Below are 25,628 nucleotides of genomic sequence, written 5' to 3'. Positions count from 1 at the left end.
CATCTCACATGGCTGAAACTCTAAACTCCCTACTTCCCCCTGGAGACTCCCCCCCAGCCCCAGGAACCACCATTTTACTGCCCCAGCTCCTGACAACCACCATTTAGCAATCTGCTTCTATGAGTCTGACTACCCTAGATGGCCCGTGTAAGTAGAATCATGCGGTACTTGTCATTCTGTGACTGGCTTGTTTCACTTAGTGTAATGTCCTCCAGATGCCTCCATCTTTTTCATGACTGAATACTATTCCATTGCGTGTACACCATAGTTTCCTTTCCATTCCTCTGTTGATGGACATTTAGGTTGCTTCCCCCTCTTAGCTATTGTGAATGATGGTAAATGAACACAGGAGGCCAACATCTCTTGAAGATCCCACTTTCAAGTCTTTTGGATAAATACCCAGAAGTGGAGCTGCTGGATAACATGGCAGTTAGTTCTACTCTGCATTTTTTGAGTGTCCTCCACACTGTTTTCCACAGGAGCTGTACCCTTTTACATTTCCACAAAGAGCGCACAGGGTTCCAATATCTCAACATCCTTGCCAAAGAGGCACTGTCCACAGCCCTCAACTATGGGTCTTTTGTTTGGAAGCTTATAAAATCACATCAACTTCTCTCTGGCCTAAGGTAGTTGATAGGCGTCTCACTAAATGTCACCCCAAAAGGCACGGAGAGCAAAGAACCAGAAAGAACCTCAGATGTTCAGACCTTAGGCAAATCACTGCCCTTCTCTGAGTCTGGCTTCCCCATCTATAGAATGGAGATAAGATTCCTCACACACAGTCTCGTCCCTAAGGTTTAGGAACATAGTGGATACCCAATACACATGCATCCCTGTCATTTAATTTGAAGGATGCAGAAATGGTAGAGTTGGAGGCCCCCCGCCCTTTATCAGATGAAGTCAACAGACCAACAATGGGAAACAAGTGCAAAAGGCTTTTCTTCCAACCAGAGAGTCAGGGCCAAGGGATGCAGAAGAGGGTTGGCCCCAAAGGGCTGGCATTAATGCAGGACTCTTAGAGGTTTCCTGTTGGACCTGGCGGTGAGCTAGACGCAGGAGGAGGGAGTGCCCTCCAACCGGTGGGGGGAGGGGAGGTTTTCAGGGTAGGAGTGAGGCTCCTGTTAAGGGGGGGTTATTTCAGGGCAGGATTTATGCTACTGGGAGGGAGGGAGGGGTCAGGGTCAAAAGGTGACCGTGTGTGAATGTTGCAGGGGAGAACTCCGATTGTATCTGAAGCTGAAGGGAGCCACCAGGGGGCAGGAGGGTTCAGAGCAGAGCCTTTCTCCTCACAGCTGTGGGGAAGGTTGACTGCAGGGGACAGAGGTCTCCATTTCCAATAAAGAAACCAGGCTGGTCTCCTAGTAAAATCCCCCTGGCCCCGGACTGCATTTCTTCCCGGTGCAGGTCTGCTCCCCAGGGCTGCGCATCCAGTGAGGCAGTGTGGTGGGGGTTGAGGGATGAGGTGGGAGGGGTGGGGGGCTGGGTGCTGATCAGATGAAAACTGAGGCAGGTAGGTCTCTGTGTCCTCTCTGTGCAAAGGAGAGGGTCTCCAGGACGGAGCTGCACAGAGTCCCAGCACCCTTTGCTCCCTGGGGACCCAGCAGTGCTGCAAAGGATGGGGGGCTGATGGTGGGAGGCAAGAAATGGTGGGGGGAGAGAAACCAGGGAGGGGGTGGGGGAGAAAGGAGCTCCTCAGGGGCCATCAGACTGCATCAAAGGCTACACGAGAGCCACAAGGGACGAGGCCTGGACCTAAGCAGAATTGACTTGAAATGAACATTTTACATCTATTTTGAAAAGGATCATTGATTCGTACCAAGTGCTTTCTATGTGCAATTTCTTTATACATAACATACAACTCAATAGTCCAGCAAAACCGTTTTGAAGAGGAGTCTGCCACTCATGTCAGTGGAATGCCAGGTGCCCCTCTTGCCCAGTTTAGGGAGGGCTGGCTCACGCATGGTCCTCATAGTCACTGCTCCTGGACTGGAATCCAGATCTGGGCGCCACCTAGCCCATGCTGGGTGCGCGACCTCTGGGTGACCCCTGCCCTGGGGTCAAGTAGTTCAGCCCCCTCAGAGGGCAGCAAGGGGGCACCCGATGTGGCTAGTGCTCCTGGCACCCAGCTGATGGGTGGGGTCACGACCATCAGGAAATATTTCCGGGTGCAGGGGATCAAGGAAAAAGAGGCAAAAAGACAAGAGTATATCTAGATTAGGGGAAAAGGAATTTTCACCTAAACTCAAAGAATGCCTGCTTCCTGTTGTCCCAAAGAGTGAGTCCTTTTTTCTTCTTTTCTTGATATTTTAATCCAAGCTTTTGAAGGTCTCCTCTTCAATCTTCTTAAGCTCCATTCCCGATTTCTTCTTCCCATATTTAAGACATCATTTCCCTGCCCCATCCCCTTCATGCTGGTTTCCTTCCTGCCTCCATGTTTTCATCTTTTCCCTGAGACGGGGGCCTCTAGTTCTCGGAACCCTTTGTAAGTCTCAAGATAACACCTCTAAGGTAGGGGTCATCGCCCCATTTGAGGGATGAGGAAACTGGGCTCAGGATCAGGTGAGTGGAACCAGTTGGAGAGCATCCCTCTGGTCCTCTGTGGGCTGTGTAGGGCACCTGGGGTGGCATAGGCATCCCCCTCCCTCCCTCCCTGTCCCTGCGTGACCCCCCACTTGAAAAGGAGCCACCTGGCAAGGTGAGAAGGTCAGTGTGCCTCTTTTGTATCTCCTTGAAACAACTCGTTACATTCTTTCTTCCACGGCCTGCACCCTCATTGGTGCGCCACCGCGCTTCCCCATTGGCTGTGTTGGCGGGGGACAGGCAGTGATTGGTCCCCAGCCCGGTCTCGAGGCGCTGGGTCTGTCTCCTGGCAGGGGCAAGAGCTAGAGTCCCCAGTCTGGTTGGCGCGCAAGGCCAGGGACAGCTGTCCTGGCTGTCAGGGCTTCAGGCGACCTCCCGAATGTCCAGGGAGGGGGGACGTCGTGTGCACGGGCGCCCACCTCCCGCAGCGCGTGAGTATAGACCGAAGGCTGTGGTTACCACACCCGCTCAGCCTCACACAGGCGCACTTGGCCTTGTGGGTGTTCGGGCACATGCAATTGATTCGTGCCCGTGTATCCAAGCAGGTGAACGTGGAGGTCTGGGGCCAGACCTTCAGCGGGCGTTTGTCTCAGTCATCGTGACAAACTCCGAGACTGATTTTGGATTTTTCTTTTACATGATCTGATAAGCGTAGGGAACCGGAGGGAGCCGGCTGGGAGTTGCAAACCATTAGCTGGCCTATTGTGTACTTTTGCCTAGGGTTTTCTGATGAGCGTCTCACTCGAACGTCTTGTGGAGTGATGCTAAAAACTGAGGAAATTTCTCAGAATCTCAGAAGAGGGAGAGGTCATATTTTTTTTTTAAATAGTGTAAGGAGTTTTTAAAATGTCAGCTCCAAGTGTGTATTAAGCGGTGTTTTAATAGGAAAGTGTTAGTATTTAATTGGAAAGTCAATAAAGGTGAGTTGAAAGTATGTTCTGCTTTATAGATGAGGAATAGCAAAAGTAAGGCATGACAGTGTGAGCCGTCACAGTGCCTTTCTAGAAGAGTGCATCGATGAGGCTGACTTCTGACTTACTGTTAGACTGCAGTAAAAAGCTTTTAAAGGCCAGAGTTCTGGCCATTCTGAAATGCCTATTACCATTGGCTCCGGTTTTCTGCAGAACAAATGGGGTTTTCACAGAAAAAATGTCCAGCAAACCTTTGTCCATGGGGCCGCGGCGCCCAGAATCCCTCCCGATTTGGCTTCCCACCCCGTTGTGTACTCCACCTGCGCCAACACCAGTAGCTTGTGCTGCGTGCCTTTGCTCTGGTAGTCATAGAATCGTGACAATGACCTTACGGAGGCAGCACACTTTATACAGACCTTCTCCCCCCATATACAGACAAACGAAGGCCTTGGGCTTCCTGGCTTATACAAAGTCGCATGGGAGATTAACACAGACCTGGAGTTGCAGCCCGGGTCTTGAGCCAGTCCGTAATCCAGCCCGCCTTTCCCCCTGGCCGGGTACCATCTCTGGGTGCAGCAGTACCCCACCCATGGTGGGTTCTTAGGACTAGTTTCCTTTCACCCAGTAGCTCTGTCCTGCATTCCCAAGATCCTCGCACATTTTGGCTGCCCAGACATTTACACCCAGCCCCCAAACACGGCCAGTTTCCTGAGTCAGAAAAGGATATCCAGGGGCGCCTGGGTGGCTCAGTTGGTTAAGCTCAGGTCATGATCTCGTGGTTTGTGGGTTCGAGCCCTGCATCGAGCTCTGTGCTGACAGCTTAGAGCCCGGAGCCTGCTTCGGATTCTGTGTCTCCCTCTCTGTCTCTCTGCCCCTCCCCTGCTCATGCTCTGTCTCTCTGTCTCAAAAATAAATAAACATAAAAAATTTTTTTAAAAAAGAGAAAAGGATACCCAGATTCCTGCCCCTGGGTAATCCCTCCCCTCCTCTCGTTCCTCTCGTGTGTGCCAACCGGCCTGCATCCCCTTCGAAGGCTTTTTGTAAGCTTCTGCGATGGGTGCCTCTCACTGTGAATCAGGCCAAAAACTGAATTCAAGAGATCACAATGCTTGGGCTCCAGAGAGGTCTTCCAGGTTTGGGTCGGGCTAGCTGCTATTCCGTGCCTCCAAGGTCTCTCCATAATCCTCCCCTGTCATAACCCTATTCTGACCTCCCGTGCGAAGGACACTTTAGAAGCCCGATATGTGAATCCCGACCAAGGATCTTACTAATTTGTTGGCAAATCAAGATTAACTTAGAAACTGGTGTGGACGGGGCTGGGCAACTTACTAGAGGAATTGGGGCCTAAACTAGGAATCAAAGGACAGGTTGACTCTTGAGAGGTAGAGACTAGGGGGCGGGGGACAGAGGGAGGGGTGGGGGACAGGGAGAGAGGCAGCATCCCAGGGCGGACAGGCAGGGGCCGCAGAAAAGAGGGTGGGAGGCAGGAGAGCAAATATTTCTGTTACTGGTGCTGGGGCAGGGAAAACGGGGGAGTCGGCTACCAAAATGTAGATTTCCAGGCCCCCGGGGACAGAGTCTCGGACTCTGCTGTCTACACTGCTCTAATTCCTTACACCGCTGGGTCAGGCTCCTCAACACATGTGGCCCCTGCACAGGGCATTCAGGAGAAAAGGCTTGTTTTTGTTTCGTTCTGTTGTAAATGAGAGATCCCTGCTCAGGCTCATTTTTACAGCTGGTGTCCCCTTTCCTAGCAGAAGAGCCAACCTGGGGAAATGGCGGAAGGAGGGTCTTGCAGTGAAGTCTGGCCCAAGGGGTCTGTCCCCTGTGGGAGAGGCAGGGGGCTGCAACCCTTATCCTGTGACTAAAGCCATACAGCCACCCAGGTATCTGAGTGGAGTGTGCTTCGGGAGAAGCCTGGGAGGAAACCCAAATTATCAGCATTGGCACCGTGAGAGCTCCAGATTTCCCACAAGCCCCGGGGCCTTCGATGTCAGTATTCTGAAACCCTTAGAGAATTCTAGATCCTGGGAGAAATGCTGGTGTTTATTTTACTTCTGTTTACCCACCTAAATTACCTGGTGTCCAGTATCATTCATTTGTCCTTAATTTAAGCAAATAAAGGAAATCTATGCTCTTAGGTTCAAAAGTTTCTCATTTTTTCCCTAGGCAATTCAAAACGTTCCTTGTTTCACTTTTCTCCCTATTAAAGATTTGTCAGTGTCTGGCAAGTGAGGCTATGGAGTGTTTTTAATCCAGCCATCAGGCTGGATGGGCCTGTGCAGATTCGGTGGCTGTCCTCTGCGTGCTGATGGTGGCATTCTGGGTAATAAATGTTACAGGAGCTTCATGGGTCAGTGGCGCAGACACCCGCGGACAAAGTGGCACCCACTTACCATCTTCCTGCCATTGTTTTGAGAAACAAAGAGAGGGAAAATAGACCCCCTGGTGAAAATTACATTGTTGGTAGGAGGTTTGCTTTCTGATCTAAATGGCGTTTTAAAAATCCCACGCTGCCCAACCGGGTTCACTGTCTCTGTGGCTCTCCCCATAGAACTTAGTGGGGATGCTTTCTCAAGCCTCCTTCCCCGATATTCCCTCTATGGAGGAGACTTCACTCCCAGCTGCCAGCTGTGGTGCTTGGAGAGAGGTGTTGCTGTGTGTGCCCTAGTGATGGCTCAAAGCGTGAAGGTATCAGCATCACCTGGGAGTGGATCATCTACCAGATGCCCGGGCCCGGTAGATTCAGAACCAGTATTTTCAAAGTGGGGCCTGGGCATGTGTATTTTCTGCAATCCCCCCAGGTGGTTGGCATACATCAAAATGGGCAGACCCCAGGCTGAGGTCATGCGATGTCCCTGGGGGGCAGGACTGAGCTCAGGGCAGCCTGGGACCCAGAGGAGGGCTCCCACTAGAATTCACTCAAAACTCCAGCACTGAGCACCTTCTGGGAGTAGAGAGGGGATGAAGATGTGACCCCCTCTGTTCAAAGGGCGGGCTGTGCTCTGGGTGGTGGGGTCTATGGCTCAAGTAAGAGATCTTGGTCCCCATCTTTTACTAAAACTGTTATGTATCCATCCCAGAATCGCCCCTCTTAAGGGAGGGCTCCTGCTTTGTAAACTCAGATGTGACAACCTAATGATCATCCTCAGAACCCTCAGAACCTTGTTGCTATGTGACTTTTTGCTTTCACAGGTAGGAAAGTGCATCTCTTCTTTTTTAAGATCATTTATGTGTATATATATATATACATATATATACTCACAAATCTAAGGAACATTCCTTGATAAGTTTCTTTTTGTACATACACCTGTGTAACCACTGCCCAGATCAAAGACACACGGTAGGGTGGGGACACATGCCTGTTCAGCTTTCCATAGACTGTAAGGCCTGAGATCTCAGGGGTGTGCCTTGCTCTCCTTGGCCAAAGCCAGCCAATTAACAAGTGTCTGGTGAGTACCTGCAACGTTCTGGAAAATTCCTGGGGTACAGCAGCAGTGCCCTTCAACTGTAAGTCAAATATGAGCAGCTTGTGTTTTTAGGAGTCCAGTTTAAATTCTAGATTTTTGTGTCCTCTCTTCCTTACTGTGTAGGTTATTGATCATATTCGTTGGTTTGGGACGTGTGACCTGACAGTGGTAACCGCTTTCTGCTTCAGTCTGCCCTCCTCATTCTTCAATAGTGTATCTTTATTATTTAGGGCAGAAAACAAGGCATACTATATAATAGCTGATCATGGCGACCTCTGGAGAAGGCGGTAACCCCAGTGGCAAAGCGACACCCTGGACCCTGGCGCGGCTGCAGAAGCTCGAGCCGCGGGTGGCCCGCCGACGCCAGTCCCAGGCCCGCCACCGAGCCACCCTGCTGGGGCTGTTCAGCAACCTCCGCAAAATCGTCTACTCCCAGTCCGATCTCACAGCCTCAAAGGTAAGGGGACCTCAGAGGTGTGGGAGGGAACGTCTCCACGTGCGGAGGGACTGTGGGGCGAGGTGGGGACCGGCCTGGAGCCCCCCGGCCCCACCGTCAGGGCTGCAGCAGGGCCGGGGGCAGTGATCAGAGGTGACTCCTGTGCCTCTCCCTCGAGTGGACAGGGGTGACCTCCGGCAGCTGCTCCCACACCCTGCATCTCCACCTCAAACACACATGCACGTGTGCACACATGCATGCACACACAGACACACGCACGTGTGCGCGACTTGGTTCTGTGCACCAACCAGATCTTTTCCGCTAGGCAGCAGAGCCCCTGGGTAAGCATTTATCTGTCCTGCCCTTGATTTTGCCTTTCTCCCTAGATGGCTCCTTTATTGCTTATGGGTGCCTCTGGCAGAGCATGGAGGAACGTTCTGGTGGTTCGGAGGTGGTGCTAGAAGGAATGGAGATCCTATTATTGGAGGAGCACCATAGGAGGTCTCAAGAAGGGGAGAGAGCCCTGAGATCTGCTCCTTCCTTCTGGAACAGAGGAGGCACTGGAGTCCAAAGGGACCTGCAGCTAGTTGGTGGCAGGGCCAGGAGGAGGGCCTCAGCTCCCGGCTCCAGACCTGGTGCTCTTTCCAGAGACCAGCTGGTTGGATGGTTTCCAGGTGGCACGGGGCCAGGGCCCCTATGACTGTGTCCTGATTGAGTGACATCCCGAGCACCTTTGTGCAAGGTGCCGAGTAGCACCGAGAGGGATTTTGGCTGAAAGAATATGAACAAAGATGCCCCTGCTTTTTTTTTTGTCTTTATTATTTTATTTTGAGAGACAGAGATAGAGAGCGAGCAGGGGAGGGGCAGAGAGAGAGGGAGACTTAGAATCTGAAGCAGGCTCCAGGCTCCAAGCTGTCAGCACAGAGCCAATGCGGGGCCCGAACCCACAGACTGTGAGATCATGACCTGAGCTGAAGTCGGACGCTCAACTGACTGAGCCACCCAGGCGCCCCTCACTCCACCTTCAAGGAGCATATATAGTGGTTTGCCCTTTGGAAGCCCTTGGAGTTTGCAGAACACTCGATGTTTCTAAATATTTTAGCATTTCAGTGAGAACCATCTCCATTCTGGCGATGCTTCCAAACAAACTTCCCGCCCTCTTTATTGACAATGTCAAGGAGTGTGACTTTGCATCTGAGGGAGCATGGTCTCAGCCTGGGGAATGGACTCCTCTTTCCTCAAGAATGTAGTCTCGGCGGCGGGGTGGTATAAGGCTGGCTTTCCAGCATCAACTGTCTCTGTCCCCAGTGGCAGGTTTTGAATAAGGCGAAGAATCACATTCAGGAGCTAGAGCAAACCTTGGACAATCTTCTGAAGCTGAAAGGTAATAGACCCCCCATGGGCCATCCCCATCTCCTTCCCAGGGAAAGACTGGCTGATCTTTCCAGGGAAAGCAGAGAGACTGGGTTAAGCCAAGTGAATAGATATTTACTGCATGTTGGCTGTGTGCCCAGCACTGTGCTTGGGCCAGGGGCACAAGGAGATTTGCGCACCTGCACTCGGAGCTTACGGTCTGGCAGGACAGACAGAAGTCATCAGGTACCTGATCCCATCTGGAGAGCCCGAGGAGGAAGCAGACTGTTACTTATCACACTCAAAAACCGAGCATGGCTCCCTTTCTTGGCACTCAGTTTGGGAACAGTGGCTGGCTAGGAATCTGGGTTGGATAAAGCTGGTGGAAACTGAATTCTCAAAGGGATACTTCTGGTGTCTCGACTGAGAAGGGCTGGTTCGGGAAGCTTTCCCCCCTCACAGCTAGAGGGAGAGGTGAACCTGGACCCTTGACTCCCTAACCAGCATCTGGGCGGGCTCCGGTCCACTCGGGGTCCACCTGGATCAGAAAGGCAAGAGAAACTCAGCGGAGGTTGGACTTGTCCGTTTGTGACCCCTGCCTTCACCTCCCCCACAGAATCCTTCAACCTGGAGGACGGGAATGCAAACAGCTTAGAGGAGGTCAAGGCGGAATACGTCAGCATGTGCTCTGGAAACCACAGGTAAGGCCCCCAAGCACCTCCTTGCGATCGGCAAGGACAGACCGACTCAGTGAGGCAGACAACTGCATTGGCGTTTCCTAAATGATCAGCCATTGATCGCAACCCCATCCATTTCCACAAGCGACCCTTTCCGTGTCAATGTAAGACACACCTGTGTCCCATTCTCAAATCTTACCAATACTTGTATCGTGTCCCCATGTGAGAATGGCCACTTTTCTTTTTAACTCACAATACTGAGGGTTTTTCTCTAGATATATTATAGACCTACAGCAATTGAAAGTGTGGCATCACCTCAGGAATAATTATATTTTATAGTTCTTGTATTTTGATTAATTAAATTACGAGTGAAATCCAGTGTTTTCCTTCAAGATCCGTTGTATTTCCTTTCCTGGGAACCTCTAGTGCCTATTTTTTGGCCATTTTCCTGTTGTGTTGGTGGTCTTTTTCTTACATAGCCGCAGAAGCCTTCTGTGTATACCAAGAAATTTGCTGTCTTTTAGGACATGGCTTGCAAATAATGACCTTTTGGTCGTTTATTTTATTATTTTGCTTTGGATGTTTTTGTTCTTTTTGTTTCAGCCATGCAAAAATGAAGTCTAATCTGTCCATCTGTTGTGGTTATTCAGAAAGGCTTTCTGTGCTCTGAAATGAGGGATGCCTGGGTGGCTTAGTCGGTTAAGTGTCCAGCTCTTGATTTCAGCTCAGGAAGTGATCGCACGGTCGTGAGACGGAGCCCTACGTCAAGCTCCACACTGGGCAAGGGATCCCTGGTTGGGATTATCTCTATCCCTCTTTCCTTGCCCCCCAAAATAAATAAACATTTTAAAAATTAATGTCAAAAATAAAAGAATCTTCCCATGTTTTCTTCTGGTGCACTTGCTTTTTAACTCAACATGATGCCTTGGAGGTTACTCTTATCAGGATGAAGAGATTCTGGGTATAAATCCTGGTTTTCCAAATTGCGCCAGGCTATTCCATTCTCTTAAAACTGCTATTTTAAAGAACGGAATTTAAAATTTTTGTAGGGGCGCCTGGGTGGCTCAGTCGATTAAGTGTCCAATTTCGGCTCAGGTCATGATCTCACAGTTTGTGGGTTCGAACCCCGCATTGGGCTCTGTGCTGACAGCTAGCTCAGAGCCTGGACCCGGTCTTCAGATTCTGTGTCTCCCTCTCTCTCTGACACTCCCCTGCTCATGCTGTCTCTCTCTCTCAAAAATAAATAAAATATTAAAAAATTTCAATAAAAAAATAAAAATAAAATTTTTGATAAAGTCTAACTTACCCATTTTTTCTTTTCAAGGTTGAGCTTTTGGTTTGAACCTAAGTAGTTAGTGTTTTGGGGTGCTGTTGTAAATGGCACTCCTTAAAATTTCAATTTTCCAGGTCATTACTAATCTATAGAGATACTGTTAGTTTTCATATATTGACCTGATCAAACCTTCCTAAACCTCCTTCTTTGTTCTAGTCACATATTTGTAGATTCTTTGGGATTTTCTACATAGATTATAGTGTCGTCTGCAAACAAAATCAGTAGAACTTCTTCCTTTCTGATCTGTGTATCTTTTATTTCTTTTGTTTATCTTATTGGACTGGCTAGAATCTGTAATACAATTTTGGATAGAAGTGGTAAGAGTGAACATCCCTGTCTTGTTCCTGATCTTAGCAGAGAAATACTCAGTCTTTTACTGTTAAGTATGATGTCAACTGTAGGTTTTTTGTAGGTGCTCTTTATCAGGTTGAGGAAGTTCCCTTCTCTTCCTAGTTTGCAGAGTTTTTGTCAAGAACAGATGTTAAATTTTGCCAAGTGCTTTTCTGCCTCTATTGAGGTGATCGTTTGGTTTTTCTTCTTTAATCTGTTGTTACAGTGAGTTCCACCGATGAAATTTCATCAAAGTTTGAGCCGGCCATATTGGATTTCTAGGATAAACCCCACTTGGTCATGATGTGTATGCACACACACACACACACACACACACACACACTAAAATTGTGTTCAGAATTTCAGTGTCAATGTTTATGAGGGACATTAGTTTGTGGCTGTCTTGTTTCTGTTTTCTTACCAGCCTGGTCTCAAATAAAGGCTCTGCCACCTGGTGCCCAGTTGAGGCAATTAGGAAGGATGCTGAGGGGGAGGAAGAGGAGGAAGAAGAGGAGGAAGAGGAGGAAGAGGAAGAAGAGAAGGAGAAAGAAGAGGAAAAAGTGGAGCTCTTACCCTCCCCAGTCACCTGGTTGCCAGGCCTCATGGAGTTTGAACGGTGTGAATGGTTGGAGGGTGGCTTCAGGCCGGAGCTCCCGTGAGGAAGGGGACACAGGCTCTGCCGCACGCCGCTTCCCCAGAGCGCTTCCAGACCAGGCCCCAGATCCAGGAAGCTCCAGACTTCCCATATGTTAGGGGCTTGAGATGGGGTTGGCAGAAGGGCTAGAGAAATGATCTTGAAGCTACATTGCATAGCACATACACCGAGTTTACTTAGACTGGGTATTTATTTGGGGTGACTTTGTGGGGGCTATGATGGGGATTAGGAGGACCAAATACCCCCACACCCCACACACACACATACACACGCCCCAGCTGCATTACTGGTCTTATAGTAAGAAACAGAGTGAATGACTGCCTCAGACTCCAACAGCCATTCAGTGCCCCTCTTACGGGACCCACAGCGGCCATATTAGCCTCTGGAGGCCAATAGAAGGAGGCTCACTCCACAGCTGAGCCTTTCAGGCCCTGAAATAAAGCAAGCATCATATCACGACTGCACATTCACAGGGCTTGGAGTTATAAGCAGTTTTCCCATGAGCTGAGAGCTGAGCAGGAGTATGCGCTCCTTGGGCAGGGAGCTCCATGGGAACTCTGGGAAGATGTGGGGGAGGGACCTGGAGCACAGATCTATATCATTCCATGGCCCCCAAGATGGCTTCCACTCTCCAGGTGTCAGGGGCATGCCAACTAGAAAGGCTAAGCAAGCCCCTGGTAAACCACAGAGCTGTGGCAATGCTCATGTGCTGTGGACCACCCCACTAACAGAAACCTGAGGAGACCACTTGGGGAGGGACCTTTGGCCAGTAGCTTCAGGTCTGGGAGATGACGCCATTTCTGTTCCAGGTATCTCAACTTTTACAAACAGACGATGGACCTTCTGATCGGGAACGGGATTGTCTCCTCACAGGAGGTGATGCTGCCCATCGTCTCTGCAGCCATCTCCTACCTGTGGCAGAACCTCTCTGAGGAGAGGAAGGCCAGTCTCCTGCAGGCCTGGGCACAGAGGGGCAGCAGCCTCCCGGGCCTTGCAGGTGCCTATGAGGAGCCAGGATGTACCGAGGGCAGCATGAAGGACAGTGGGGTTGACAGCCAAGGAGCTAGCTGCTCGCTCTTCTCTACCCCGGAGGAGGTGAGCAGACCTGTCTCTGGGTCAGGGGGAGGCGTGCATGGGAACGATTCTGTCCCCTTTGGTCTGGAGACACCAGAGATCTGCTTGGAGTCACTCACCAAACATGAGGAAGTGTTTAGATTCTGACTCACGCTATGGGTTCCTAATTTTCCCGGCATAAGCACTACCACCACAGAATGGCTTTCTTTTTCTCCTGCTTCCTGACCTTTCCACGGGGACTACAGAAGAGAAGGCTTAAAAGATTGTATCAGTTGGGATTGTTTTCACTGCTAGTTACTTGCTCATGAAACAAGTGAAGAGAAAGGTGCTTCTCACATGCAGGGAGGTCCCAAGGAGGGCGTCCCGTGAGTCAGTGATGCCGCCATGGACTCGGTCCTTCCCTTCTCCCTGCTCTGCCTCCTTGTAAGGCTGGCTTCTCACCATGTGTCCCCCCACCCCACCCCCCACCTTCCCCAGCCCATGCAACTGTGGAATAACAGCTAGGAAACATTGACTGTAGTCCCTCCTCTACATCAGGTAAGAGAGAGATTCCTGTGGCTCTTTCTTAATGGTCAAAAAAGAACTTTTCCAGAAATTTCTGCCATACCTCTCCTGCCCTCCCATTGGCCAGAATTAGCCAGACTGCGAGATTACTGAGCCAGTGACTGATATCATTGAGAAAGTATTATGTTTGGACCAATTAGGCCCAAACCCTACAAGGAGGTCAGTCCCTACACCCAAGAGCATTGCTGCCATTCAATGAAAAGAGAGGAATGCACCCAGAGAAGCAATCACACCTTCACTATCAATGTGCCTCTCAAACCGGTGTGTCTGGTGGCATCTGTGGTCACTCCGTGCTGAGATCAAGGTGGGCCCCTCAGCTGGGCTTCCAGAATTAGAACAGCCTCAGGAGGCTGCTGCTGCCTCTCAGGCCTGTCTGACCTGCTTCTCTCCCCTGGGACAGGCAGTTCTGTGCCCTCTGCGCCTGTCCCGTGCTTTGCACGACGCTAAGTAGCCATGGCCTCCAGCAGGTCAGCGGCACCCCTCAGCTTTATCCTGACTTTCCAAACAACCCTCAGTGGGTGGTTTCTTTGAGGAGATGCTCTGTGGCTCCCTGGGGAGCCTCAGAGCCAGACAGCTTCCTAGTGCTGGGGACCCCGGGGTTACAGCCCTGGAATGCTCCAACGTCCAGAAGTTTCCGAGCCCTCAGGGCCCAGGGCCCGGCAGGCAGCAAGATGTCAGTCACCGAGTCCAATGCTTCCAGCTTACTGAGGAGACCTACCAACCGGGCCGGCTTGTCCAGGATTCCCAGCTCCTGCTTCAGAGTTTGTAGTTCCTTCACCACAGAATGTTTCAAATCTTTCTGCCCTTTGGTCATCTATTTATTGTCAGTCTTCCGTGATGTCCCCTGATCCTTCTCAAGTGGAGCCTAGTAAAAAGGCAGCTACCTGACTCATACCTCAAACCCACTGACCCACTGAATCAGAGTCCCTAAGGGGGGGGGTGGCTCAGAGCTGGCATTTTGAAAAATATTTATTTGTGAGAGACAGAGAGACAGAGCGTGAGTGGGGAAGGGGCAGAGAGAGAGGGAGAATCTGAAGCAGGCTCCAGGCTCCGAGCTGTCAGCACAGAGCCTGACGCAAGGCCTGACCTGGTGAACCGTGAGATCATGACCTGAGTGGAATTCGAACCAACTGAGCCACCCAGGTGCCCCAGAACCTGCATTTTTAACAAACACCCCAGGTGACTGATGCCTGAGGGCATTTTTGGAAGGAACTCTCAGTGCATATATGCAACAGTCAATCAGCTTCTGCGTTTGTCCCCTCCCCTCCCCCAGTTGGACTTGGCTTCTCCTCTATTTGTCCGTTCATGTTGGCTTCGCCATGAGAGGACCAGAGTTTTCCTCCATAGTGGCCAAAGTGGGGCCAGGGAGCCAGCGGCTGAAGACCTCCCACCCAAGGCACATCGATGTCTTTGCAGCCCCGGATCGCCTGGCCCTGAAGTATCACACAAAGAAGGCACAAGGAAAATATATGCCAAACGTGCGGACAAGCGCGTCGGGCTGTGAACCGAGGTGTACGTGCGTGCGTGTGTGTTTTTGCAGCACGAACCTTTCCAAAGAGACGAGCAGACCCAACCCAGACCCTAAAGTCCCCAAATCAGGGAAGCAGCTGATCTTTTCCAGAAAGGGCTAAGGGCTCTGGCAGCAGCGTCCCTCAGGAGTGCCCAGATCAGGGCCCTGCTGCACTGCCGTCCCCGGGCTTGGGCCAACCCAGGGCTGGGGGACCAGGTGAACAGAAGAGAGAACAGTTACACCGAGGACATGCCCAGAGCCACGGTCACTCCTACTCTGGCTGCTAAACTAGTTGCAGTGAAACCTTTATAGCTCCTGATCCATCTGGAGAGGTTCTGCCGCAGAACAGTTGTGTTTGTGGTCAGTTCCTGAAGGGTCACATGGGCCTGGGAGGGTCTGAGAAGCAAGGCCCCCTGAGAATGCCAGGTGCTCTGGAAGGGCCTCAGAGCCTGGCAGTGCCCCCTTGCCCCCCTGCCAGGCTAGTTGTGAGAGCTGTTTGCACAGCTAAGGACAGTGTGTGGCCTGGAACTTCAGTGGGCTGATTGGTGGAAGGCAGGAATTTCGGCCCCAGGACCCTGCCTCACACCTGCTGGGGAAGAACCCAGAGTGGATGGGCTGGTCCTCTCAGTGACCTCTTCCCAGTGACCCTCTTGGAGATCAGCAAGGGGATATTAGAAAGAAGGTCACCATAAAATGTCCAGAAGATCAGGAGAAGGGACGTCCGGGTGCCTGGGTGGCTCTGTCGGTTCAATGTCCAACTTTGGCTTAGGTCATGATCTCATGGCTCGTGAGTTCGAGCCCCACGTCAGGCTCTGTGCTGACATCTCAGAACCGGGAGCCTGCTTCGAATTCTGTGTCTCCCTCTCTCTCTGCCCCTCTCCCACTTGCCATCGGTTTCTGTCTCAAAAATAAACAGTAAAAAAATTAAATTTAAAAAAAAGGGCCATCCACATGGCCAGAGTCCCAAGGGATTCAGTTTGGGGGAAGAAAATTGTAAGAAGATAAGAAAGACAGACCCCAGACCTCCAGAGACAGAGCAGTGTGTCCCAGGTGAGGGGAGAGGGGACACCCTGTGGAAACTGCTGGAACAGGCCAGAGAGCTCCCTCTCCTCTTCTCAGGGCAGCTGCTCTTGTAAATGGGGTGTCAGACACAATAAGGCATCCCTGGTGAAAATCTTAATATAATATTGTCCAACGCAATATCTGGGACATTCTTATGCTAAAAAAAACCATGACTTTATTTAAAATTCAAATTTAACTAAGCAGCCTGCATTTTTATTTGCTAAATCTTGCATTCCTAAGTCTATGTATCACATTCCTGTGGCATATCTAATATTCTTCAAGAAATTAAAGAGCAGCAGGACTGCAAACCATCTGAATAACAGGACTGCAGAATCGGGGATCTCTGATGTAACGCGCCTCGGGAAATGACTGGAGGGAAATAGGTCAGTCTGCCAACAATGGACCGCTCTGGGTGGGACCGCTTCTCACTGATTTTCATTTTCCTTCTCGGTTTCTGTGTTCCAAAGTGTTCCTCACGGGGCATGTGTTTCTTTTATAGGACAGATTAATATTCAGTAATAGCTGACGCACTGGACATTTTATGGCGACCTTCTAATATCCCCTTGCTGATCTCCACGAGGGTCTGGGAGGAGGTCCCTGAGAGAACCAGCCCGTCCACTCTGGGTTCTTCCCCAGCAGGTGTTCGCCTACCTCTTCTTGAATTCCCGAAGCGCCCCTGTGGGTGGGCGCTGCTGTGATTCCCTTAACATAAGAGGAAGATTCGAGAAAGGGGGTCACGTGTCTGAGGTCGCATGGCTCAGCGAGTGGCAGGACAAGGAGCTGGCTCTCCTGCAGCCGTCCAGGGAAGGTCACCAAGAGGCAATCCTGCATTTGCGCCCCAGCTTTCACATACCCACACCCTTGGGAAATGAGGGTGAAAGAGAGAACCGTTCTGTGCCTCTCCACCAGCCGCCCAGAGCGAGCGCCAAACTAGTTCTTTCTGACGCGCCACCTTCTGTGCCTTTCTTCAGATCCTCTTTGAAGATGCCTTCGATGTGGCAAGTTTCCTGGAGAAAAGCGAGGCTCCAAGTACCTCGAGCTCTAGGTGAGGCAGGGGGTATGAAATCGTGTGAGTGTGGGAACCCCTGTGGGGATGCCGAGGGGCCGCCCCCCTGCAGCCCCACAGAGGGGTGCATCATTCAGCCCAAGTTCAAGACCCACTTCCGTGTGTGGTTGGGACTCACATAGAAAGCGCTTCCCTCCTGGCCCAGGGCGGAGACGCGGCGGGTCATGGACTCCAGGCTGTTCACGCTGCACCGTCTTCCCGGGTTGAGAAGCCATGGACAGGCTGCTGGGGTTGCCCGCTCTGAGAGGCGGGCAGGGGCTCGGGGGGCCCCCGAGAACCTGGGCCAACGGGGCAAGGGGCCTGCGCCCGGAGCTCGGGTAGAAGTGGCTTTTCACAGTGCTGCTGGGGATGGAGGTGGAAAGAGGGGAGGAGGAGACCGCTGACCCCACGAAGCAAGAAGACACAAATCACAGTCTGGGGAGATTCCCAAATAAGCAAGGACATTTTCCCAAAGAGAGCTTGGTTGAGGGCAGAAATTCCCCGCTGCTTTGAAAAGCTGAGGTCTTTCTTCTAACCTCTAGGCCCGAGTACCTGTGCTCGTGTCATGGCTTAAAATAATAATAAAACACCCAATTATTTAGGTTTTCTACTCTGGGAGTGAGGTGACATTCCGGTCCTCATACCCCAACAAATATCCCCACTCTCTGCCAAGGCCATGCGGCCAGGCTGTCCCCTGGTCCCCTGACACCAGCCTGGGTTCCTTGGGTCTGCCTGCTCCACTGGGCCTCGGCAGACTTGTCCCAACTCTCCGAAGTGATTTGATGGAGCGACGTAAGCTCTTCTCAGCTGTGTGTGTGTGTGGGGGGGGGTTCTGCTGAAACGGGTTGGAGGCCAATGTCCCTATTTCCGAGCTGGGCCCGGCCCAACTTTGTCAATTTGGATCTCTTTACGCTGCTGATGAACATGAGAATGACCTATTAAAAATGTTTTCTGCTGGGCGCCTGGGTGGCTCAGTCAGTTAAGCATCCAACTTCTGCCCAGGTTATGATCTCACAGTTCGTGGGTTCAAGCCCCGCATCAGGCTCTGTGCTGACAGCTCAGAGCCTGGACCCTGCTTCAGATTCTCTGTTTCCCTCTCTCCCTATTCTTCCCTGCTCATGCTCTGTCTCTCTCTCTCTCTCTCTCAAATATAAACATTAAAAAAAATTGTTTTTAAATGTTTCCTGCTCCCCCTGGGAAAGGCACAGATTGCTGCCAGGGGGTATCTGCACCGCTTGTGGGACCTCATTCCCAGAGGAAGTGAGGTCAACCAGCATGACTTAGGGCTTCTTTCAAGTTTCTGGACTTTCCCTGATGGTCCCAGGAAGGCATTGGGAATGAGTTCATGGGAAGGAGTTTGCAAAGCAGGCCTCCTCCCTGCATCAGGCCTGCATTCTGTGTGACACCTACGGAGGGGAGGTGGCTCAGGGGACTGAGCTCAAGTGTGGCCAGTGCCCCCTGACCTCCCTCAGCTTTCCCGGGGGACCAGGACCGGGAAGCACGACTAAGTGAGGGCGAGCCCGAGGGAGAGGTACGGTTGAGCTGCTTCTTCCAGAGTCCACGGCTCAGAACGCTAAGTTAGGGCACGGGAGTCAGTCTCGCCGTTGTCTCTCTTTTCCCACTGGCTCCACATGTGACATCGAAGCTGAGGCAACGCAAACCTCCAGGCTGTCTGTGAATTCAGCCAGGTGTTTCCGAGTGCGTGGTTCACACAGTGACCCAAATATTTTAGCAGGGACAAGGAGAGGCCGAAGATTAGGATTCTAAATATTTGCTGTTTCTTCTTGGTTTTGTCAGTTCAGCGTTTGCCAGCAGCAACCCAGAAAACCCCGAGGAGAAGTTTCAGCTCTATATGCAGATCATCGAGTTTTTTAAAAGCCTTTGCTGTGTTAACACTCAGTTAAAACAGGTAGGACCGAGCAGAAAGCAGGGAGGCCTCCGCTCACCTCCCACAGGATGCCAGAAAGGACGCTGGAAAGGGCACCTTAGCTGGACCTCGGCCACATCACACCACACAGGGCTGATGGCATCTTATGTGCCTTAATTCTTTCCGGCCTTCTCCACAGATGGCCGTGTCGGCCTGATGCACCTGAGGCATCGAAGACGTCAAGGGAAACTGAGGAAAGAGACTGGTGGATGTTCCCTGGGGTGGGCCTGAAACAGGGACCTGGCTCTTGGCAGGCATTTGTCAATGTTGTGTGACTGCCTGACACCTTTCCAAGGGGCTAAGCTGTTCTGTCCTCTTCCAGGCCCCTGTGCTAATGTTTGTGGTCAGCTTTTGAAGGGCATTAATTTCTGCTTCCCAAAAGCTGACGGTGTCTTCATTAGAAGGTACATTCCAGAAACTTTCATGAGGGGAGGGGAGTGACGCGTGAGGCACCAAGGGCACAGGCCACTTCAGATTCATAATTGAGGAATTTCTCTCTGAATTTAGCAAAGATACAACTGTTAATTTGAAAAGGTAAGCAATACTAATGACAACGCGGGTCTAAAAATCACTAGGACAGCTTTTCAATAGGCTAAGGTAGTAGGTAAAAGGAACTAGGATCTTCCCACTGATCCTTCCCTCCCTCTGCCGAGACCACTCTGAATCTCCACTTGGGGCCCAGGGTCCCCCTCCGCTTGCTACCCACCTCCCATCAGTTCCTGACTCTGTGTCCACCTTCCCTCAGACACAGGAAAGTCAGTCCACGTTACTGAGGCCCTGAGAACAGATTAACAGGACAGTCTTTGCTCTCCCTGCTTCCTTTCCCCGCCTGTGGTAGAAAAGAAAGACCAAGCAGGATTGGAGTATCTATATAAAGCAGAGAGACACTTGAACTTGAATCCTCTCAGGAACTAATGGGAAATGCGGACCCCTAGTGGCCCCGCGCCCGAGATTCTCAGGCAGTGTTGTGAGGCAGGGCCCCAGGAACCCGTATTTTGAACAAGATGTCCAGGTGGCCCTGGGGCAGGAGGCCGCCGGCCTTCACCAGGCATTGGTATAAAGCGGGAAGTCTCATTCTCTTCCCCATCCACCTCCCCTGTCAGCTTGACTGAGGTCGTTGGATGAAACTTTAATTAGCACCCATATGGGGTCCTAGGAAGGCAGTGTTAGCACCCAGCACTTGTACAGCACCTCGGATGGGCTTAAAACAACAAGAGAGTCTTCTTGCACAGTTCTGGAGGCCAGAAGGCCAAATCAAGGCCACATCTAGCTGGCAGCACAGGCCCGTGCTGCCTCGGAAGGCTCTGGGTAACAGTCTGCCTTTTCCTAGCTTCGATGGCCCCACAGTCCTTGGCTTGCAGCTGAATCCTGCCAGTCACGGCCTCTGTCTTCACACGGCCTTCTCTCTTCTGCGTGTCTGTCAGCCCCTCGCATCTTTTTGTAAAGACAACAGTCATTTGGACGAAGGGCCCACCCTAAATCCAGGATGCGTGCATCTTGCAATCCTTAACGAACTGCACCTGCAAAGACCCTATTTCCAAATAGGGGCCCAGGGGGGCGTGAACTGTGGTGGATAGGCTGCTATGCAACACGCATCAGCCCCCAAGCCCAGCAGACACCTCTCATGTCCTGCTGCTTTTGCAAATCTGCAGCTTAAAAATGCCTCGGACGCCAGTTTTCAGGGGCATAGGGGCCTGGACCGTTCTGAACAACATGCAAGCACTTGGTGTGACAGAGGCTTGAGTGGGTGGCCCCTCCTAGGACGCTTGGCCTCCTGGCTCCACTCTCTCTTTTTCTCAAGCTTTGCTCTGGTCTTCACCCCGAATGAAGTGACTTTCCTAGAGCCCACCTGGTCCCCTCTTGGGTATGCTGGCTCCCCATGCACCCGCCCCCCTCTGGGGAGCACAGCGAGCTCCAGGGGGAGCTGGAGATGCTTTGTCAGCATAGTCTTCCAACCCGGGGACCAGGTCCCACATTCATGAGATGGTTGACTGGGCCCAAGGGGACCAGTGCCTGACCAGCACGGTAACAAACTGCAGGGGTCACCTTCAGCTAAGGTGGGGAGAGACAGGAAGAGCAAAACCCAGGAGCACATGTTTAGGGGAAGAGATAATGGGGAGTCAGAGAGGTTGGTGGGACTCATTGTAAAGGGAATAAAAAACCCCTAATCCCCTGCTGAACAACAAGTGCTGCTTCTTAAAAAAATTATTTAAGAGTTAATCCACGTACATAGTTCAAAACTTGAAAGTTACAAAAAGGTAGACAAAGAAAACTTAGTCTCTCTTCCACCAGCATCCCTTAGATCCGCCCCATTCCCTTCCCCAGACGCAATCACCATTACCAGTCCTCATGCGGCCATCCAGAGAGACTCTACACATATTTATGTACTCTTTCCAACACAAATGATAGAACACTGCCTTGGACTTCACCCTTTTCCTTTTAAAGAGCATACCCCACAGAGAGAGAACCCGCTCCTTCCTTTAATTTCAAACAGCTGCACGGTATTCCCTTGGGGGGTGCACTGTCCTCCATCGATGGGCATTTGGATAAAGCGTTGATGCCCCCTCTACTCTCTTATGGGATCCTGGAAACCCCCAGGATGGAAAGAAGCCAGGAAAACCCTTTCTGAAAATCATAGAGTGTGGAGTTGAGTGAAATGGAAAGGAGACCTTCCCCCTACCCTCCCCTGTGGCCCTTACTTCTTGGCCGGAAGCTACAGAGATGAGGCAAGAGACTGGGCAGCCTGTCCCAGAGACTCGGGGGCCTTCCCATCTCCCTGGGGCCTGAATTGCTTAAATGAAAAGTGATCCTCTTCCACTTTGTGTTTTGCAGGAACCAGACATTCCCATTGACGACGAGATGATCATGTTGCAGTGCATGGAGACCTTCGATGACGATCTGTGACACAGGAGGGCGGGGCGGGCGGGGCGGGCGGGGCGGGCGGCTGCGGAGTACTATGATGGCAGCCAGAGCTGTCCCTGCTCAGCCTTCCGGGGCGTGTTGGAGTGGCCGTCCCAGAGCATTTGGATGGTTTCCGTTTCTGATTGTTAATAAACGATTGGCAAAGAACTGCGGCCCCGTGTCAGTCCCTCAGGATTGTGGCTGTAAGTGGCTGGCGGGCTGCAAGGCACCCACCTGCTCCTCCTGCGTTCCTCTTCATGGGGAGTGGGTGCGGGGCGCAGCCTGGCCAGAGCCTGTGCCGCGGACCTTTCAAGAAAGGACAGGCAGGATCTGTCCCCAGAGGCGTCATGACACTAGATGCTTTCAGCACACCTTGGGGTCAGGACAGGGTTCTGGTGAGTTCTGAAGAGTTCTGGAGGCTGCTCTCTTATGCCGCATGCCCGGGGCACCCGGGAACAGGGCTGACCCCTCCTGTGCCGTAGGAGCTACAGGACATCCAGGCAGAACCAGCTTCATATGCTGCTTCTGGTAATAAAGACTCCTAAATGGAGTTCAAACCAGATCCCAGAGTGTCCTGAGAGCTTTCTGGTGGGGCCCCTGGGCGTGCATCCTGGATGTGATCATTGATTCTATATGTCAGCTTCACTGGGCCATGGTACCCATATATTTGGTTGAACATTGTTCTAGCTGTTTCTATGAAACATCCCATTTCAGATGGGATAAACATTTACAACAGCAGACTTTGAGTAAATACAGAATAATTACCCTCCTTTATGTGGGTCGGCCTCATCTAATCAATTGAAGGATTGATCGACTAGCCCTAAAGACTGACCTCCCACAAGGAGGTGGGGAATCACCAGTGACTGCCTTCCAACACGGACACCAACTCTTCCCAGTCTGTGCGCCCGCTCTGCGGATTTGGGACATTCCAGCTTCACAACCACATGAGCCCATTCCTTAACATCCTTATGTGTGTGTCTGCACATGTATGTAGACATGCCTGTGTGGACGAGCGTGCACACATGCGCATGCACACACGTCCTAAATCCTATTGGTTCTGTTTCCCTGGAGACCCCTGACCAGAACACTGAGTGTGCAGAGAATGGGTTCCCTGGCTTTTTGCAGTTTCCCGTCACGACCACAGCAGCTGGCCTCCACTGACGGCCTCTCCGAGACTTCGGCAGCTCCCTCTCCCCGCAAGAAACTGAGGCGCAGGTTAGGGTTAGGAACCAAGTGCAGTCCTACCTGCTCTGAGCTCCAGTGCTGGCACCTCACCTCACGTCCTGTCACGAGCCCACCCCCAGGGCCCCCCCTATGGGGGATACACAAGGACTGTCGCTTCACTATTCATAAACAACCAAAATGAGGGGGCAGGTAGGGGCTCTCAGCTGGGGGTTGTGCTGAGCAGAAAGAGGGGGGCTCGGCCCCAGTGCTCACAACCACCCTCAGCCACTCCAGCAGCCGAGAACAAGCCAGCACGTGGGAAGGAAGGAATCTCTACAGAGGTGCCTGCACACAGTAGGTCCACAAGAAATCCAGGCCTAACCAGCTCTAACCACCCTCCACCCCACTCCTGTTTAGCCCTCATTCCTGGAGTATTACATGCTGGCGGGGAGGCAGTCAGCGTGGACCTCAGGGGAACGCCGTGTCCCTTCTCCCCACAGCCATGTGCTAGAGGCTCCCCGACTTCACGCCTCAGCCTCAGCGGCCGTCTGCTCCCCACCCCACAGGGCTCATCAGACACGGCACAGCCCAGGGTGGACATGCAGCTTTAAAATCCCCTCAGATGGTAAGATGGTACTTCTCCTCCCTTCCTCCCCGTCTGTCAGGTATCTGCCTTGTATCCTGGCTGACGATATCTGCCCATATCAGCCAGTCCTGTGTCCGTCAGAGAAACAGCACCCATGGGATATGGATGGGGATGGGTGTAGGTATGGAGACAGGTTGAGGGATTTTATTTCAAGGAATTGTTTCCCCCAATCGTGGAGACTACAAATCTGAAATTTGCAGGGCAGGCCAGCCAGTGGGAGCTCAGGCGGGAGTTAGTGCTGCCGTCTGGAGGCTTATTAAAATAATGAAACAAGGAGGCCATTAGGTGGAGTGCGTTCTGACCCCTCGGCAGCCCTACCTGAGCACACCGAAGCCCATGCTGGAGTCTGTGCCCTCGAAGCCAAGAGGGTGAAATTCAGGAGCAATCTGTCACAAACAGCCAGAGCTGGACTCGGGCCGGAGCACCAGGAGCTCAGAGAAAGTGCTGGAAGAACAGAGGGTGCTCCTTCCCTCTCCTGAAAGGCCAGCCCTGAGGGGCCAGTGCCGGGAGGGGGACGACTGGAGGGGCCTGGGCATCCTGCCTCTTTGAGGAGGAAGAGAACTGTCCTTGTCACTTTTCAGCCAACAGCCAGGACTCTGTCCTCTGCCCTACCCACCCCAGGCCTTTTCCTCCCTGCAAGTCAAGAGGTTGCCAAGAGCATGTGCACTAAGAGAGTTTCTGTGTGGACGCTGGGTGATGCTGGGTGACGCTGGGTTACACTGGGTTACGCTGGAGACTGGTTTTCTCTAGGAGGGGTGTGGTGACTAAGCGACTGTGTCAAAGCCCGTGCCTGGTGATCTTAACACTTATTTGGCTGCAGTGGCCTGTGGGGGCGAGGAGCGCCCTGGGGCAGGCGTGAGGACAGCTCTTCTCACATGTCGGTTTCTGTGGTGCCCTCCGGGCACTCTCCCGAGGAATTCTGGGAGAGGCAGGTGAACAGGCTGTGAGCTTCCCCCCTGGGCCAGAAGGGGAGACGCCGGGCGCAGGAGGACGTGCAGGACGTGGTGCCAATCCCACAGGGGAGGCAGTACACCTCCAAGGCCCTCACGGACTCCTCAGACTCCTCCTGGATTTGATTCCACACCAGGAGGCCCCTCTCCTCCAGGCTTCCTAACAGGAAGAAGGCAAGCAGTCAGGACTGGGCACTGACCCAGCCGCCCTCGGGCTGGGGGAGCCTATGGCGCCTCCTGCAGGCACATGGGAGGTCTCCCCTGCCAGCCCTCCTCCTGCTCCTCCTCCTGCCCATCTGGGTCTGGAGTCCTGCTCAGAGCCCCCACGGGCACTCCCTGAGCTCCCAGGGTACAATCTCAACGGCACGCTGCCCCTTCCTCACCTCCAAGGAGTCGGTCTCTTCACTGCTTTGTTTCTAGAATGCAGGTGCACTTTACACTTGGTGGAGAGAACCAGTGTGGAAAACAGAGTGTCCCCAGGCGGGTGCTAGCCTAGAGGTCCTCTCAAGAGGCCGGAGGAGGTTCAAGAAGGGAGCCCTGAGAGCCCTCCGTGACGGCAGCCCCGCACTCCTCATGGTGACATCCTCAGCTCTCAGAGACTGGGTTTGCTCATCACCACCCCGATTCCCCTCTATTCTCATTGTCTGCCTCTTTTCTTTCTCCCCTGCTAGCCTGCGGGCTTCTGGAAGGTGGAGGGCATGGCTCTCTGCTCTTTGTATGCTCAGTGCAGAGCACCTGGAACACAGCAAGAGTTCAGTGGGTTTTCACTGAAAATGTGAATGAATGAATGAATGAATGAATGAATGAATGAATGAATACATGTGTTCTCTCCCTCACCAACTAGACTTTGGGCTGTAAGAGAGCTCGGATTGTGTCCTTTTCTTTTTGTATCTGGTGTATTTCTCACCTGAGGGCTCTGTTGTGTCCCTCCCCAAGGGTGGAAGCCCTAACCCCGTTATCTCAGAATGTGACTGTAATTGGAGATAGGACCTTTAACAGAGTGATTCAGTTAAAGACGAGGTCTTCAGGGTGGGCCCTAA

At 52.1% G+C, this 25,628-nt stretch overlaps 2 protein-coding genes and 1 long non-coding RNA gene across 5 annotated transcripts in view; 1 reads left to right on the top strand and 2 right to left on the bottom strand.

Annotated features, from left to right (window-relative positions):
* Positions 1 to 2,967: 2,967 nt before the first annotated feature.
* Positions 2,968 to 21,850, top strand: STRA8 (stimulated by retinoic acid 8). 3 transcript variants are annotated; one of them, XM_029923000.1, is made up of 9 exons: positions 2,968 to 3,011; positions 7,192 to 7,418; positions 8,706 to 8,781; positions 9,367 to 9,451; positions 11,515 to 11,706; positions 12,555 to 12,840; positions 16,927 to 17,000; positions 18,798 to 18,909; positions 21,760 to 21,850. In XM_029923000.1, the coding sequence occupies exons 2-9, from the start codon at positions 7,227 to 7,229 to the stop codon at positions 21,829 to 21,831; spliced, it is 1,089 nt and encodes a 362-aa protein (XP_029778860.1). In that variant the 5' UTR covers positions 2,968 to 3,011; positions 7,192 to 7,226; the 3' UTR covers positions 21,832 to 21,850. The 3 variants fall into 3 exon arrangements, with proteins under 3 accessions (XP_029778860.1, XP_029778863.1, XP_029778872.1); XM_029923003.1 differs by having other exon boundaries at positions 18,803 to 18,909; positions 21,760 to 21,841; XM_029923012.1 differs by lacking the exon at positions 18,798 to 18,909.
* On the bottom strand, positions 16,108 to 17,501 carry LOC115278527. The gene is made up of 2 exons (XR_003902943.1): positions 17,140 to 17,501; positions 16,108 to 16,996 (listed from the first exon to the last, which is right to left on the bottom strand). It is a non-coding gene; the product is annotated as an uncharacterized LOC115278527 (long non-coding RNA).
* LOC115274569 (solute carrier family 23 member 1-like) overlaps positions 21,121 to 25,628 on the bottom strand; it is a 42,563-nt gene continuing 38,055 nt past the window's right edge. The window contains exon 12 of the mRNA XM_029917977.1: positions 21,121 to 24,748. Within this exon, the coding sequence (XP_029773837.1) occupies positions 24,510 to 24,748 (239 nt within the window). The 3' untranslated portion in view covers positions 21,121 to 24,509. The remainder of the gene's footprint in view (positions 24,749 to 25,628) is intronic.

This window comes from Suricata suricatta, chromosome 2 (assembly GCF_006229205.1).
Source record: "Suricata suricatta isolate VVHF042 chromosome 2, meerkat_22Aug2017_6uvM2_HiC, whole genome shotgun sequence".
In the NCBI taxonomy this organism is placed as follows: domain Eukaryota; kingdom Metazoa; phylum Chordata; class Mammalia; order Carnivora; family Herpestidae; genus Suricata; species Suricata suricatta.
This window is presented reverse-complemented; position numbering and strand designations above follow the sequence as displayed.

Bases quoted from the DNA above. Each gene is read 5' to 3' on its own strand.
- STRA8 (XM_029923000.1), top strand. From the start codon at position 7,227: ATGGCGACCTCTGGAGAAGGCGGTAACCCCAGTGGCAAAGCGACACCC. The intron at 9,452-11,514 runs GTAAGGCCCCCA...TTTTCTTACCAG, and splicing joins ATGTGCTCTGGAAACCACAG to CCTGGTCTCAAATAAAGGCT. The intron at 11,707-12,554 runs GTGTGAATGGTT...TTTCTGTTCCAG, and splicing joins GGCCTCATGGAGTTTGAACG to GTATCTCAACTTTTACAAAC.